Genomic DNA, 15,511 nt, shown 5'->3' on the forward strand with positions numbered 1-15,511 from the left:
AGCCTGTATAGTCAGTGCCAGAAGGGAGAGCGTTGAGTCATTGTGTTTTGTTCTTGTTCTTTGGTTCTACCAGGGAGGAAATGGCAGGCTCCCTCGTGTCATTTTGACTATGGCTTGGTTTGCTGCTCTTTTAAGAGTACCACTTTATTTATTTATTTATTTATTAAACTTATATACCGCCCCATAGCCAAAGCTCTCTGGGCGGTGCACAAGACTAACATCAAAATACAATAAACACATATTAACAATTTAAACACATTAAAAAGATTTAAAATTTTAAAAGATGAAACAATTCCAACACATACTAAAACATATTAAAATGCCTGGGCGAAGAGGAAAGTTTTAACCTGGCGCCGGAAGGATAGAAGTGTTGGCGCCAGGCGTATCTCCTCAGGGAGATTGTTCCATAAGTCAGGGGCCACCACTGAAAAAGCCCTTTTTCTTGTTGCCACTCTCCGAGCCTCCCTATGAGTAGGCACTCGGAGGAGGGTCTTCGATGTTGAGTGTAGTGTATGGGTAGGTTCATATCCGGGGAGGCGTTCCATCAGGTATTGTGGTCCTGTGCCATGTAAGGCTTTGTAGGTTAGAACCAGCACTTTGAACCGGGCCCGGAAACATATAGGCAGCCAATGCAAGCGGACCAGAATTGTGTTATATGTTCGGACCGTCTGGTCCCCGTTAACAGTCTGGCCGCTGCATTCTGCATGAGCTGCAGTTTCCGAACCGTCTTCAAAGGCAGCCCCACGTAGAGCGCATTGCAGTAATCTAGTTTAGAGGTTACCAGGGCATGAACTACTGAAGCGAGGTACTTCTGGGTACTGAGAAACCAGCACCACCCGCGTTCGCACAGAGTCCCCTCTTCGAAGACCAAAGTGCTGCCGGGTCTGAGAATGCTCCTCAGGCCCAGCAGCGTTCTATTTCTGCACCTTGCAAGGAGGGCCTGTGATGTGGTGGCCCTGGCTACCTGCTCTGGAATAAAAGAAGCGACTCTGGGACAATAACTCATTTGTGGCACTTGCCTCCAGTTTGTCTACCGAGGGGGATTGGAGTGGTGATCTTGTCTAGGCTGAGATGTGGCCTTGACTAAGGCTACCCCATGACCATTGTGGTGGTGGTGGTGGTGGATTTAGCCCTGACTTTTCCCATCCTCAGCACCTAGACCACATTGACCCGAACCTCTTGGTGCTTAGATCAGATCAGAATTGATCTTTCACAAGCAAACTGTTAGAAGTGGTGCTGTTACTAGACCTAGTTCTAGTTGAGGAAGCAGGCCTCGTTCCATCACCTCTGCTGAAAGCCTAGCTCTCTCTGGCCTCTTCGGCCTCCACTTTCACTGGGCAGAAGCAGCAGGCGTTCCATCAGGCTCCCTCAGAGGGAGAAATGGGGAGCAGGGTTCGTCCCATCGGCTTTGCCGAAAGAACAGCTCCATCAGACACCTCTTATCCCTGAACTGTTTCTATGCCAGGTGCTCGTTATGAGAACTGGTATCTGAACTGGTGCCTGAGTGTGCTTTTTTCCTCTTCTCCTCACTGTACGTTTTCCCTTGTGTGTCGTAGTTTTTTTAGATGGTAAGCCTGTGGGCAGGAACAGTCTTGTTTCACTTGATTGATCGTAGGTAAGCCACTCTGGGGAGCTTTTTGCCTGAAGAGTGGGGTACAGATACTCTGAACAAATAAAACAGTAGTTCTTGCCCCAGTCCGTGCAAATGGTGGGGGGATCTCCCAAACGGGGCCTGGACACAACATGGGCTTCTTTGCCATTCTCTCACTTGTAGGACACAGGCATCGGGATGAGCCAAGAGGAGCTTCTCTCTAATCTTGGAACCATTGCTAGATCCGGCTCCAAGGTACAGTTGAAGAAGGGCCTTGGGCAGCTGGGGCTCCATCGGTGTGCGTGCACTGGCAGCTGTTATGTGGCAGGGCAATTCCTGCTGCTCCTGGGAGGAACCACAAGCTCCTACTCCTTTCTTGACCCACCTTTGAGTAGCTGGGAAGAGCTTTGGCCTCAGCAGCAGGATCATACAAAAATGGTTGTTAGCGTAATGATATTGTGTTTATTTATTTATTGTTGTGTCTTGTATGCTGTCATGAGAGGCTTTGCTGTGAAAGGTGGGAAATACCTTAAATTTATGGCATGATTGGGAAAGGATGCCCTGCTGGTGCCTATGGATGTCTCTCCTATTGAGGCTGTTGGCTGTTGCAGGCTATCCTGGTGGGTTTGGGAGAGGGGCCTGGCTACAAGAAAGGGGCTTTGTGTCCACAGGCCTTCTTGGATGTGCTGCGGAACCGGGTGGAAGCCGGCAGTAACATCATTGGCCAGTTTGGAGTGGGCTTCTATTCGGTCTTCATGGTGGCAGATCAGGTGGATGTGTTCTCACAGTCAGCACAGCCAGGCAGCCCCGGCTACTGTTGGCATTCGGATGGGTAAGAGGCGCTGCGGTGGGGCTGGGTGTGAGTTGGGGTGGGCAGAAGGCAGCTGTGGAGACATTGCTTAAGTGGTACACACTGACTGGCTGAGGCTGCTGCTTGCCAGGGCTTCAGTCGCCTCAGTCCAGGTCTCAGGAGGAGCAGGGGTGTGTGGCCATTTCAGTGCTGCCACCAATCACATTTGCAGTTGAATGGAAGAGGCTCTGACCCCCTGCTGCAGCAGGAGAGGTGCAACAGCCGGAACATCTGCAGACCAGGCAACCTTTTTTTGCTGCCAGGAGAGGAGAGCAGTCAGCCCATTCCTGGAGAAAGACCCCCCCCCCATTTGCAGCAGCTGGCTTTAAGGCCAAGGCTCCTGGGTAGGGAAGGGGAGGCAATTCCCAGGGTAACACAGCTGGCCTTGAGTTGGGGAGGGGGGTTGTTTATGGTTGTCACTTGTTTTTTTATCTGCTGGAGGCTGGGTGAGGAATTGTTCTTGCGTTGCCGGCCAGGAGTTGCCATTACCATGTGCCCGGAAGAGTGAACTTTGGATCGCTTTGGGGTAGCTTTGCTGGATCAGAGCTTGGTTGTGATAATGGACTGGATGAAGGCCAATAAACCGAAGATCAGTCCAGACAAGACTGAGATGCTGTTGGTGGGTGGTTCCTCAGACTGCCTGAGTGGTGTGTGGCCTGCTCTAGATGGGGTCACACCCCCTCTGAAGGAGCAAGTTCATAGTTTGGGGTTTCTCCTGGTTCCACTGCTATCACTTGAGGCACAGGTGGCTTTGGTGGCTGGAGTGCCTTCCATAGGCTGAGGCTGGTGGTCCAACGGTGACCCTGTCTGAACAGGGATAACCTGGCTACAGCAGTCTACGCTCTGGCAACCCTAGAGTTGGATTATGGCAATGTGCTGTGTGTGGGGTTGCTTTTGAAAACAGTTTGGAAGATTCAGTTTGTGCAGAATGTGGCTGCCCAACTGTTGATGGATTTGAGGTGAACAGATCATATAGCACCAATTCTGATCCAAGGACAATAGCTGTCTGTACATTTCCGAGCTCAATTCAAAGTGCTGTTTTGACCTTTAAAGCTTGTTATGGCTCAGGACCCCAATATCTTCTTGGAATGCCTCTCCTGATGTGAACCTACGCAGACCCTCAGGCCCGCTTCTGAGGCCCTTCTCCAGGTTGCCCCTCTGAGGCAGGCTTGGAGGGTGGTGACAAGGGAGAGGGCCCTTCAGTTGTGACTCCCCAGTGAGATCTGCCTGGCATCTTCATTGACGTCTTTTCAGTGCCAGGTAAAGATTGGTCTTTTCCCCTCAGGCTTTGGATGGACTAAGATGATGCTGTTTGTTATTACTGTGTCGCCAAGGCATGTCGTAGTTGTTAAGAGGGCGGAGGTTGTTGCTGTTTTATTGTTTTGGCTTTTTATAGAACGATGTATTTTTGTTTCTAACCATGTTATAAGTCGTATGGAGGAGACCTTCAGATAGCAAGTGACTAACAAATAATATAAGAGCTGGGTTGATGAAGGTGCTCTGGCAGAGGCCTGTTGTCTGTGAGATGTTTCTGAGCCTCTTGCAGAATCAGGTTTTTCAGTCACGGACTAGAATGTCGCTTTCTAAAATGGAGAGCTGATCCTGCCAATTTTCCATGGGGACAGGGGCAAGATCCATGCTGCCTACTAGCCACAATTGTTCACCATTTGCTGTTTCACATGATCAGAGGGAACTGGTGAAAAATGCAGCTGAAGAAACTGTTTGGGAGCCATTGGGGAACAATCCTTTGCCTGCCACTTTCCTGAGGAAAACAATCTGCACAGGGGCAGTTGAAACTGCAGCTCAGCAGTCTGGGGGAGTGACATGCTGTGTATCCGGGGATGGGCACCATGTGCCTTTGAACAGATCAGCCTGGGAGTTTCATTTTTTGTCTTATGCCAAATGAATTGGCCCTGCTAAAATTAGGGTGTATGTAGCATCATCCGTACATGTAGGACTTTCCAAAGCATAAGACAATGGGGCACTGCCCCAGCTTAGCCTAATTGTCACAGGCCAACTGTTACGTTGCTGATTTATTTTCAAAAGCAGCTGCACAGTTAGCACTTCTGAGAGTTCAGTAAGGTTATGGAGTATATGTTGTCCATGCAAGGAAGGAGACAAAGGCTGGCCTTCTCCTGGTGAACTCGCAGCCTGCTCACTGCTGGTTCTCTTCCGTCCTGTTAGCCCAAGCAGGAAACTCTGTGGTCAGTTTGCACAGGCACCTTCCCCTTCCAGGAGCTGTTCAGTTTTGTTTCCTGCTCCAGAGGGCTCTTCTCTCCGTCTTGGCAGATTTACTTGTGTTACTTCCCACTTTTCTCTCTTGAGATCTCTTCCTCTGTTTCTTAACCCATCTTATTTTTTCCTCCGTTCCTCTAAAAAGAAAAGCTCTGCCTTTGCTTCTCTGTGTCTCTCTGCTCCCTTCCAAATTAGAGCACTGCTGTGGGGCCCGGTGGGAAAGACTGGAGCAGTGGACCTGATGCCATCCGCTTGAGCAGCGTTGGCAGGGGCAGAAATCCTCCCGGGCTACAGCCGCACGATCAGCCTCCATCGGTGGCAAGCCAGCTCAGTATCCCAAGGGGTGAGGGAGGAGCCAGCTGAGCAACGTCCCGCTTTGCTCAGCCTTGTTAAGGAAGCTGAGGAGCAAAGGGAGAGGGAAGCCAGACCAGGAGCCCCCGCCTGCCTTTGTTACTGAAAGAAAGATCATTGTAGCTGGAGAGTGTTACTAGGAGTGACCAGCAGCAGTTCTCACAGGGCAAAGTTAGTGTGGCTTACAGTCTTTTTCTCAATCCTTAGCAGTGTTTTGTCCACCCAGAATTCAGTCGCTAGGCCAGACACTGATCCCAGCATTCCCACTGTGTCACCAACATTAGTACAGGCTGTAAAAGAAGCCCTAAGTGTGTATATATGTGTGTGTGTGGGGAGGGGGGAATTGTGCCTTGGTGGGGCATAGGAAATACAAGCACAGAAAAAGATACAATAGGGATGTTTCTTCCTCATCCCAGGAGTCTCTCCCGCCCATAGAAAGAAGTCTAAAAAGGCTCATAGAAAGAGAGGAACTGTATCTAAGTGCAAAGCCACAGTGCAGCACTTCTCTGAGGATTCTGAGTATCAGTATCCTGATCCTGCATTACGAAGGGCATGCCTTAGTCAGACCCTACAGACAGGAACCTTTTCAGCTGGCGGCCCAGATTGTTTTCTCCCCCCTCTCCTGGGCCAGCCACCTGATGTCGCTATGATGTCAGGTGATGCTGTGCTTTGAAGCCCCAGTTGATTGGACTTCAAAGCACAGTGTGTGCTGTTTGAAAGCCCTTTTTGCAAGCTGCCCTGCACTACTCTTTCAATGTTTGAATATTAGAGGCTTAAATAGTAGTGCACGGCAGTTTGAAAAAGGCTTTTCAAACAGAGCAGTGCTGTGCTTTGGTTGTGCATGCCTATTTCTAGCAGGGGAACTGGTGTGCACAGCCAAACTGAGCAGGATGGGCAGGGGTTAAATCCTGCTGCTTTGGTTGCATGGGGCAGTTCCCAGCGAGGGAACTTCTGCACAGCCAACACAGAATTGAACCCTGCCTGCTATTGGATTGATGTCAGCTGATTGGCAGGTGGGTGTGGCTTTGAGAAATGGCCTTGTGGGCTAAATTTGACCCTCTGGCAGGCCAAGAGCAGCCTGCGGTCCGGAAGTTACAAAGCCCTGCTAGAGATTGTGTTGCTTACTAATGAGGAAGAGGCATTTGTAGATTTGCCTGATTCTTAGGAGGGGCAATGGAGCTCCATGTTCCTGAATCTTGCCTCTTTGGAGAAGTAGATTTACTTGTCCCTCTTGGCCCTTTATGTCACGAGTTCTCTGTCAAGTCAGGCAGGTGCAGGCATCCATCCTAGTAGCATCACAGTGGCCCAGGAGATCATGGCATTCAGAAATCCTCCAGCTAGTCACAGGGACCAGTCTTGCACCCTAGCCCATCTTGGCCCAAACTAGCCAGCTGGATATTGAGCGGTTAATAAAACAGTTTCTCACCACATGTGACCAACCCCATGCTAGCCGACAGGATTAATAAAACAACCCCTGTTCCTATAGGACAGATTGGACCAAGGCCTTAAGCCCAGCGCTCAAGTGCCAGGCCTTAGCACTAGCCTCAGCACCACTACAGCATGATAACAAGTTCAGCAAACACCCTCACATTAAACAAGTCTGGTGGAATTATAGTCGCCACCTGTAATTCACTGTTTCTGATCCCCATTTGAGCCTCTCCTCTCCTTGAAGGTAGCTTTTTTTGGTGGCCAGGAGGATGTGGCAGAGTTCAGTACCCTATTGGTCAGAAAAGAGCTCTGCATTTTTCATAGAGACAGTGTGGTCCTGAGAACAGAACCTATGTTGATTCCTAAAATAAATTCTCTGTTCCACCGGGTTTAAGTACTGGTACTACAATCCTTTTGCCCACATCTGGCCACCTGGCAGAAAGTTCTTGCAACAAGCTGTATGTTAGAAGAGTAATAAAAATATACATTGACAGAATTAAATCTTTCCGTCAGTCTTGTAGCCTGCTCGTGTCCCAGGTCTCTGGGGAAGAAGACTCAAGCTCCCATGGTAGCCAGATGGCTCAAGACTTGCACTGCACTGGCCCACGAGGTCCAGCACCTGTGCTGTCCACGCTGTGTCATCATTCACTCAGCCATGGCAGTAGCCACATCAGCAATGCTGATGAACAATGCTAATGTAGTAGAGATTTGTAAGGTAGCTACATGTTTTCAGCCTTCACCTCTATACATGGCTACAAACTGGATATCTCGTGTCAGCAGAGGGAGCTTTTGGGTAGTGTGTCCTACAGGGCAAGTTTCCTCCTTGGTGAGTAGATGTTAGGCACATTCCTGCCCGCTACAACCCACTAAGGCCATTAAGGCTCTGGTAGGTCCTGTGGTGACTGGGGCTCGCTCACGAGTCTACCAGGAGAATGGGACACTGGCTACTTACTCTGAAGGGGCCTTCTCTAGCAGATGAGGTGAGCCAGTCACAGCCACACCCCGCATGCAGCTCTCACTGTTTTCCTCCTTACGCGTACAACATCACCTGTCCTGTCTGTGTGCTTGGTTTTCTCTGGCAGTAGCCATTCTTCCTTCTCTGTGCAAGGTTATAGATCTAGCAGGTCCCAAGATGGTCCTCCACGGCTTGGCCATGAATGCAAACTGATGGGCTCCTGAAAGGGAGGAGGTGCATATGCAAATGAGTCATAGTGTTTCCTGCCTGGGGAATGGAAGAGAACTCGTGGTGGCGGGTTCACTTTGCCTCCCAGCGAAGGCCCTTTTGTGATAAGTGGCCAATGTTCCATTTGTGGCTCAGGCCTGAGCTGCTGAATTAGGGCATGGCTTTGGGGGACACTGGGCTTCTGCTGGCTTGGAGGGCAGAGCAGTCAGCGTGGGGCAGCTGAGCTCCTACCTGTTGCCAGTAGTGGTGGGGGCAGTTCATCGTTGGAATTTCCCTGGTTCCTATGACATTTGATTATGTTTTTTAATCCTAGTTCAGGGATATTTGAGATTTCAGAAGCCTCTGGAGTTCAAACTGGGACAAAAATAATTCTTCATCTGAAGGAAGACTGCAAGGAGTTTGCCAGTGAAGGGCGAGTCAAAGGTGAGCAAGTAGGGAAGGGAAGGTTTGCTTGCCACACTTGCCCTGCATTTCCCTCCAGTTCCCTAGGGGCCTTTTGTGGGCTCCGTAGCTTGACTTGAGGGCAGGAGGGAAGGAAGGGGCCAGAGCACAGTGGAAGCTCTTTGGTTCAGTCACTGGCATCTCCTGTTAAAGGATCAGGCAGCAACTGTCAGGAAAGTCCTTCTGCCTGAGACCCCAAAGAGGTGCTGCCAGAGTAGACAGTATTGGCTTAAGGTGGACCCACGGTGTGACTTGGAGTAACGTAGCTTTGCACGCTCATGGACTGTCAGTAGTCTCTGGGTTGGGAAGTGTGGGCCTCTTGACATGGCAGTGAAGGTGCAGTCAGTTGTGGGGTGGTTTTGAACCTTCCTGGTCCCTTTGGGAGACCTTCCACGTACTACAGCTCCTTCGCACATTTAAGACCTGTCTGGTAGAACGGAATGAACTAGTTCCTCTTTGCCGTTAGTAGTGGAGGCTTGGCTTTCAGGGCCAGGATTCCCCATCCCGCACCTTTCCTTTCTTAATGGGTTGCACTGTGTGATGCCCATGCACTGATCCAGATGTGGCTATCCCAATGCCACGCTTCAGGGTGTGCTGCCTTTGGATGGGGGGCACCGCTGGAGTTGGAGTGGGTTGAAGCAGGGTATTAATATAGTCACTCAGTGAACCTTTTCCCCCCATTAGAGGTCATCACAAAATACAGCAACTTCATCAGCTTTCCCCTCTTTCTCAATGGGCAACGTGTCAACACCATGCAGGTAAGGTGGAAGCTGGGAATGGCGGAGGCCAAGACTTGAGCTGCATGGCCCTTGAACCTGCAAAGTCCTCCTCAGAACTGTGTGCCTGTCAGGAAGCGGTGGCATAGAGGAAGGGCCAAGACTTTGAGCCAGGGAGTCCTGGTTTGAATCATGCCTCCACCATGGACTTATGAGTGACCCTGAGTTAGGCTGGTCTTTCCTTTGCTGCAAACTAGCAGCCTCGCCCCCCAGTAATGCAGGGATATTCGTTCTGACCTACTGTATGGGTTGCTGACAGGATGATGGAGAATGCTTGACGTGCTTCTAAGTGCAAGGTCCTTTCATGTTGTCTTCTCTCTACGGGTGGGGCATTGACTTGTGCCAGGTTGCCCACCCCCTCCTGGTCCCACTCTTGGTCTCCTCTTGGGGCAAGAGGAGATTCTTCAGCTGGAGGAGGAGAGTTCTGGGCTCCTCTTGGCCCTCGGGTGCTTTCACTGGCCTCTGCACCACATTCTTCCTTGCAGGTGCTAGTCTGCCTGATGCTGTTTCCCTCTGCTGTTTGCTTTGATTCCCTCTCACCCTTTGCACCAGAAGGATTCCCAAGGCGGCTTACTTGAAGCAGTGCGATGGCGTCTCAGTGGTGCCGCTGCTTCCTTCCTTTCTGGGGGCACATGGCATGGTTATGGGAGTGCACTCCTCCCCAGCCCCTCTTTGCTGGGAGGTGCAGCACCTGGACCTGAGGTGGCTGGCGGTGCTCTGTAGCTGCTCGGAGTCCTTCCAGGCTAGGCTGGGGTGCCGAGTCTTGCTCTGTCCTCCTCTCTGACCAGGCTCTCTGGGTGATGGATCCCAAGGATGTTGGAGACTGGCAGCACAAGGAGTTCTACCGCTTCATTGCTCAGGCCCACGATGAGCCTCGCTACGTCCTGCACTACAAGACGGATGCACCCCTCAACATCCGCAGCATCTTCTACATCCCAGAGATGGTGAGCAGGATGGGCGTGGAGCCCATCCCATCTCCCAGGGTCCCTTGGGGGTGGTCTGGAATCTAAACTGGCTGGGCCAAGGAGGAGCAGGAGCCCCACCCCAAGCGGGAAGTGGTGCTGGGCTTCTTCCGCCTGGCAGGCGTCCGGTTTCTATCTTGGAATTCATGTGCCTCCAGAAGCCCTCTATGTTTGACGTCAGCCGGGAGCTGGGCTCCAGTGTCGCCCTCTACAGTCGCAAGGTCTTGATCCTGACCAAAGCCGCAGACATCTTGCCAAAGTGGCTCCGCTTCCTGAAAGGTAGCTGTCCTCCCCTTGGCAGAGCCTAGGGCGGGAGTGTTGCTTTTGGTTCACAGATCCTTCTCATCTTCTTTGATGCTGCCCCCTCCCTCTGTTCGTTGTAGGGGTCGTAGACAGTGAAGATCTCCCTCTGAACCTCAGCCGGGAGTTGCTGCAAGAGAGTGCTCTCATCAGGTGAGCTGGCAGGCTGGCTCTAGCTCATCTTCGGTGGGACTTCCTTGGAAGGGGTTGCATTGTGGTGTCAGGTGGAACACGTGATGCTCGCTGAGCAGATATAAGTGTACACATCTGTCTTCCCAAGACAGACCATGGATCCGTCTAGCCCAGCAGTGACTGCTCTGACCTGCAGTGTCTCTCCAGAGTCTTTTTGCCTGTCTCCTTTAAGTGTAGAAGTTGAGGAGTGAACGTGGGACCTTCTGCCACAGAGCTGTCACCCCTGTTCTCCTGAGGGCATGGGTGGGGAACGTGTGTGGCCCCTTCCAGATGGTGCTGGACTCCCAACTCCCATCAGCCCCAGGAGGCAGGGTGGCCAGTGATGGGAGCTGCAAGTCCAGCAACATCTGGAGGGCACCAGGTTCCCCACCCGTCGTAGAGGATGTGATCCTGCTTGAAATCTGAGTGAGGCTTCTCGGGGTGGGGTGGGGAGGGGAGAGAGTAGGTGATAATGCCTGCTTCCCTTGGATTGCACCAATTGAGGTTAGGTATATTTTTGGTGAAGGGGTGCGGAAACAAGTCTCCCCCTGCCCCTGCCTCGCCTGTGTGGGTGTGTCAGCTAGACTTGTGCTTGCTTTCTTCTCGCAATCTTTCCTCTGCTCTTCTCACTTTCATCCTTGGGGCTTAAGGCACTAACTCCAGCCCCCCCCCCTCTGGCCACCCATGGGTGTTCTCCTGTAGGAAGCTCAGGGAAGTCTTGCAGCAGAGGCTGATCAAGTTCTTCATTGACCAGAGCAAGAGGGATCCTGTGAAATATGCCAAGTTCTTCGAGGATTATGGGCTGTTCATGCGTGAGGGGATCGTCACGATTTCAGAGCAGGAGGTCAAGGTGTGCTTGGGCTCTGGGGGGCTGATGGGTGTGCCACGTTTCCAGAGGGAGGGAAGTGGGAAGCTGGAGGAGTTGCCACTTAGTTTGGTAATTGATGCATTGTGTGTGTGTGCAAGAGAAGCTAAAATGGGGCCAGGTGGGGGAGAGCGGCTGGGGAGGCTGCCTGCACTCCTTTGCCTTGTGACTAATGGGATGCCTGTTCCCAGGAAGACATAGCTAAGCTGTTACGATACGAGTCGTCGGCATTGCCTGGAGGCCAGCTGACCAGCCTCCCGGAATACGCCAGCCGCATGCAAGCTGGCAGCAGAAATATCTACTACCTCTGTGCTCCTAATCGACATCTAGCTGAGCACTCTCCGTACTACGAAGCCATGAAGAAAAAGGATGCTGAGGTGAGTGAGCCAGCTGGTTGGCTGCAGGAGCTCCTTCTTTCTTGCAATTGACCTGCCTGGCAAAGAGTTGGATTGACCCGTTGTTGCAATCCCTGCCACTCAGACACTAGTTCTGGAAGCACAAGAAGCAAAGCCCCCTTGACCTTCAGCGCTGGGCCTGCAGCTTCTTTTCCCCATCAGGCTATGGTTTGTGGTGGCCCCTTTTCCTGGCAATGACTTCGGGGCGTGCTGACGGCTGCTGGTTCTGCCCTGGGAGCCGAGGCGGCCCCTTGCTCAGCCCAACCTGCAAAGATGGGAAGCAGCATGTCAAGAGGGTGGGAGTTCATTGTTCCCGTGGGACTGTTTTGGAGCTGAGCCCCCTCCCCTATGGGTCACCAGGTGCTGTTCTGCTATGAGCAGTTTGATGAACTGACTCTCCTGCACCTCCGGGAGTTTGACAAGAAGAAGCTGATGTCAGTGGAGACGGACATTGTTGTGGACCACTATAAGGAGGAGAAGTTTGAGGAGAGCCGTTCAGGTGGGCTTGTGGATGCTTTGCTCCTAAGTGGCTGCCTGCTGCTGCGGGATGGGAAATGGGTTTGGATGCGGGCAGGATGGGAGCTTGCCGAGCAGAATTGGTATAAGCTAATTAGTGATTAACGATGAAGACTCTCTCCCAGGCAAAGACCTAACACAGCTATCGTAGCCAATTAGACCAAATTACCTGATCTATTCACCTAAACCCAAGTCCACTGACCCAACAGAAATTGTCTTTGTTCAATACAAAGAGATTGAAAAAGAGATACAGTAAATTCAACATGCAAATACAGAAAATACAAATACCATTATATGTTTGCCATTATACAGAGGCAGGAGCAGCTTTTGCCCAAAAATGAAACAGACATGGCATGTGTCATCTTCATTATGGCCATTGCTCTGCTCTGCGCTGCCCACTTCATGCCGTAGTTGCTGCGGGTGTAGGCCTATTAGGGAGCAAACGAACTGTCACCCCCTTAGGAAGAAAGTGGCAGCTTTGACTGAGAGACTCCCCCCTTTCTGTCTCTCCGTGACCCTCCCCTTGATGATGCCTCCATGGCTTTTTTTCTACCACTGCAGTTGAGGAGTGCCTGAGCTCCCAGGATTCAGAGGACCTCCTGGCCTGGATGAGGAATGCTCTTGGACCGCGAGTTGCCACTATCAAGGTGAGGGGCGAGGGCAGTTGATCTGGGCTCTGTCAGTCTAGGCAGAGCATATTCTGGGGAAAGTGTAAATCCATCAGTCGTGGTCAGTGTTGGGTGTCCCCGAGATGTCCTTCAGGGAAGCCTCTTCCAACCCCTCTTCATCTCCTAGTGCTTCAGTAGGCCAGCTGGCTTGATGATCCTCCCCTTAGGCTCCTTGCAGACATGTTTGCCATGTCAAGGCCATTGCTTTTCCTGGAGCCTGGTCACCAGAATCCGTGTGCTCTAGTCAGTCTGCCCCATGCTGTCTCACGGCTCCAAGACAAAGCGGCTGGCAAGGGCCTTTAGTTTCATGTTAAGTGATGTGCTTTCAGTTATGGCAGTGATGGAGGGCTCTTTTGGCAGCCCAGCACAATATGTCATCTCAGGATGTTGATGATGATGAAGATGAGTGTTTGCATGAAGAGCAGAGAGTATAAATGGCAGGGATGTGTGCAAATCCATCAACCAGCCTGCATTTTCCTCTCACCAGCCCAGGCAGGGGGTGGGGATGGAGTTTGCTTGTGCTTTTGGGGCCTGTGGGGTGAGGTGAGGGGATGCAGGAGGAGGGCTGTCCTCTGAGATGCTGCTGCAGCTTTGCCACACTCTCCTTGCTGCTGTTGCCCTACAGGTGACCCCACGCCTTGAAATGCACCCAGCCATGATTACTGTGCTGGAGATGGGTGCCGCCCGCCACTTCCTTCGCATGCAGCAGCTGGCCAAAACCAGTGAGGAGCGGGCCCAGATCCTTCAACCCACACTGGAGATAAATACAGGGTATTGAGGAGGGGGATAAGGAGTGCTGAACCTGGGGGGACTCTAAGGCATCTGCCTGCCAGTAGGGACCAGTCGCAATGGCTCTGTGGCACCTCCAGTTTCAGAAATTATTGTCGTCCTTGTGCCTGGCTTATGGGCTTCCCTTTGGGGTATCTTGTTTGGCCTCTGTGAGACCAGCAGGCTGGACTAGATGGGTCTCTTTTGGTCTGATCCAGCAGTGGAGCTCTTCGTAGGCCAGAAGGGCTTGCGGGGAGGAGGCGGTGGTGGCAGCAGCCTGAGGGAAGAAGGCGCTTCCTTGTCTGCAGTGCTCATGCTCCTTCCTTCCTTTTTCTGTAGGCACACTCTGATCAAGAAACTCAGCCGGCTCCGAGCCAGCCAGCCGGCCCTGGCCCAAATGCTGCTTGACCAGGTCAGTGGCAGCTGCCGCTTCCTTCTTGGTATGTATTGACTGGTCCTGGCAGAGGCAGAGCTCTGAGTGGCCAAGGAGCGGCCTTGGTGCATAAGAGTTGTGTTGTGACTGCCAGTATCTAGTCTCTAGAGGGGGAGGGGGGATGCTGAGTGTGCTTTGCCCATGCAGTGTCTGCATCTGATGATCTTGAGCAGGAGGTACCTCTTTGCTCAGGAGTGTGCTCCTGTCTGTCAGAAACGCTCCCTTTCCTTGCCATGGGGATGCACAGAGCAGATCCCCTGGTACCAGGTGGCCCAGGCTGTCTCCTTCCTGAAGTTAGCCTTGCCCACTGCTGGTTGGAGCGGCAGCGCATAATCTTGCCTCTGTCCTCTGCTTTGGTCCACTAGTACTCCTGCCCCTCCTTTGGGCCTTGTGAGCCAAAGCAACGGCCTCCTCCCAACCAGCCTTCCTTTGCTTGCAGATTTACGACAACGCTATGATCGCAGCAGGTCTGAATGATGACCCCAGGCCAATGGTGAACCGGCTGAATGAGCTCCTTGCCAAAGCTCTGGAGAAGCACTGAGAGCCAAGCCCTGAGCAGCACTCTGGCAGCCCCATCCATCTTCAAAGGGGACGGGGGTCTGCCTGTGTAGCTGACCGGCGTCCGTTCCCCACTTCTCAGCCAAACTGGCCTGTGGTCCCAAATCTGGCTCGTGGCCTGTTGAAAAGGGCAGATGGGCCAGAGTTGAGCCATGTGGAACAGTCTTACTTGATTTCAAAATCCTGTGTGTGTGGCTGGACCTCTCTGGGTGCTTCTGCTATGTGACTCACCAGTTGTCAGGGCAGCTGGGCAGGCCTTTCTGGACTCCTCTGTGGACTGCGTGCATTGGCAGCCCTCCAATGCTTACAGCCACTCTCTACCTTAAGTAAAGTCCTTTCTTCAGTTGTAAGATGCGTATCTTGCCTTGTTTTTGTTCTGAGCTTGTCTGGGAATTACTGCTGTTGGATTACTTCTACAGTAAAGTGGGGAAGAGTGCCTCTATGCTGTTTACAAGCATTCTGGCAGCTAGGCGCAAGTGCCTCTGAGCATATGCAGAGTTCCCCCAAAATGGGGGCTATGATGTGAGTGCTAGGAGCTGTTCCTTTTCCAAAGGAGATTTATTTATTTATTTATTGAATTTATATCCCACCCTTCCTCCCAAAGGCGACAGGAGAGCAAACATCAACAACAGAAAAGATGCTTTGCTCCCACTTGGTGTGTATTTTAAAGGGGGCAGTGCCTTGTGCCCCACCTAGTCTGCATGAAATGAGGGTCACTCGAACGAGGAGGGGTGTGTGCAGAGCTTGCCTGACCATTAGGTCAATTGAGCCAACTACCTCAGGTACCAGATTTAGGGGCTTTTTAAAGAGCATGAAATTGGTTGGATTCCTGTGCACCTCTTCAGCCAGCATCAAAATCTACATGTACATGTGGTGGAGATGGCGGCAGGTAGAGCATTCATAAACCTGAAAAATATACTTGTGCTTATGGCCTGACGATGACAAGGCAAACCCCAGAGAAAGTTGGGCTCATTTTCCTGAGAAAGTTAGGCACATCTGCCGTCTCAGTACTGGCAGGCA

At 51.9% G+C, this 15,511-nt stretch overlaps 1 protein-coding gene across 1 annotated transcript in view; it reads left to right on the forward strand.

The window, feature by feature from the left end:
• The window catches only part of TRAP1 (TNF receptor associated protein 1), a 19,212-nt gene extending 4,371 nt beyond the window's left edge, over nt 1-14,841 (forward strand). The window contains exons 5-18 of the mRNA XM_061600161.1: nt 1,775-1,846; nt 2,263-2,423; nt 7,952-8,061; nt 8,764-8,837; nt 9,644-9,799; nt 9,976-10,096; nt 10,201-10,270; nt 10,991-11,138; nt 11,345-11,530; nt 11,909-12,047; nt 12,626-12,711; nt 13,358-13,503; nt 13,840-13,912; nt 14,373-14,841. Coding sequence (XP_061456145.1) covers nt 1,775-1,846; nt 2,263-2,423; nt 7,952-8,061; nt 8,764-8,837; nt 9,644-9,799; nt 9,976-10,096; nt 10,201-10,270; nt 10,991-11,138; nt 11,345-11,530; nt 11,909-12,047; nt 12,626-12,711; nt 13,358-13,503; nt 13,840-13,912; nt 14,373-14,474 — 1,644 coding nt within the window. The 3' untranslated portion in view covers nt 14,475-14,841. The remainder of the gene's footprint in view (nt 1-1,774; nt 1,847-2,262; nt 2,424-7,951; nt 8,062-8,763; nt 8,838-9,643; nt 9,800-9,975; nt 10,097-10,200; nt 10,271-10,990; nt 11,139-11,344; nt 11,531-11,908; nt 12,048-12,625; nt 12,712-13,357; nt 13,504-13,839; nt 13,913-14,372) is intronic.
• The last annotated feature ends 670 nt before the right edge of the window (nt 14,842-15,511 follow it).

This window comes from Rhineura floridana, chromosome 17 (assembly GCF_030035675.1).
Source record: "Rhineura floridana isolate rRhiFlo1 chromosome 17, rRhiFlo1.hap2, whole genome shotgun sequence".
In the NCBI taxonomy this organism is placed as follows: domain Eukaryota; kingdom Metazoa; phylum Chordata; class Lepidosauria; order Squamata; family Rhineuridae; genus Rhineura; species Rhineura floridana.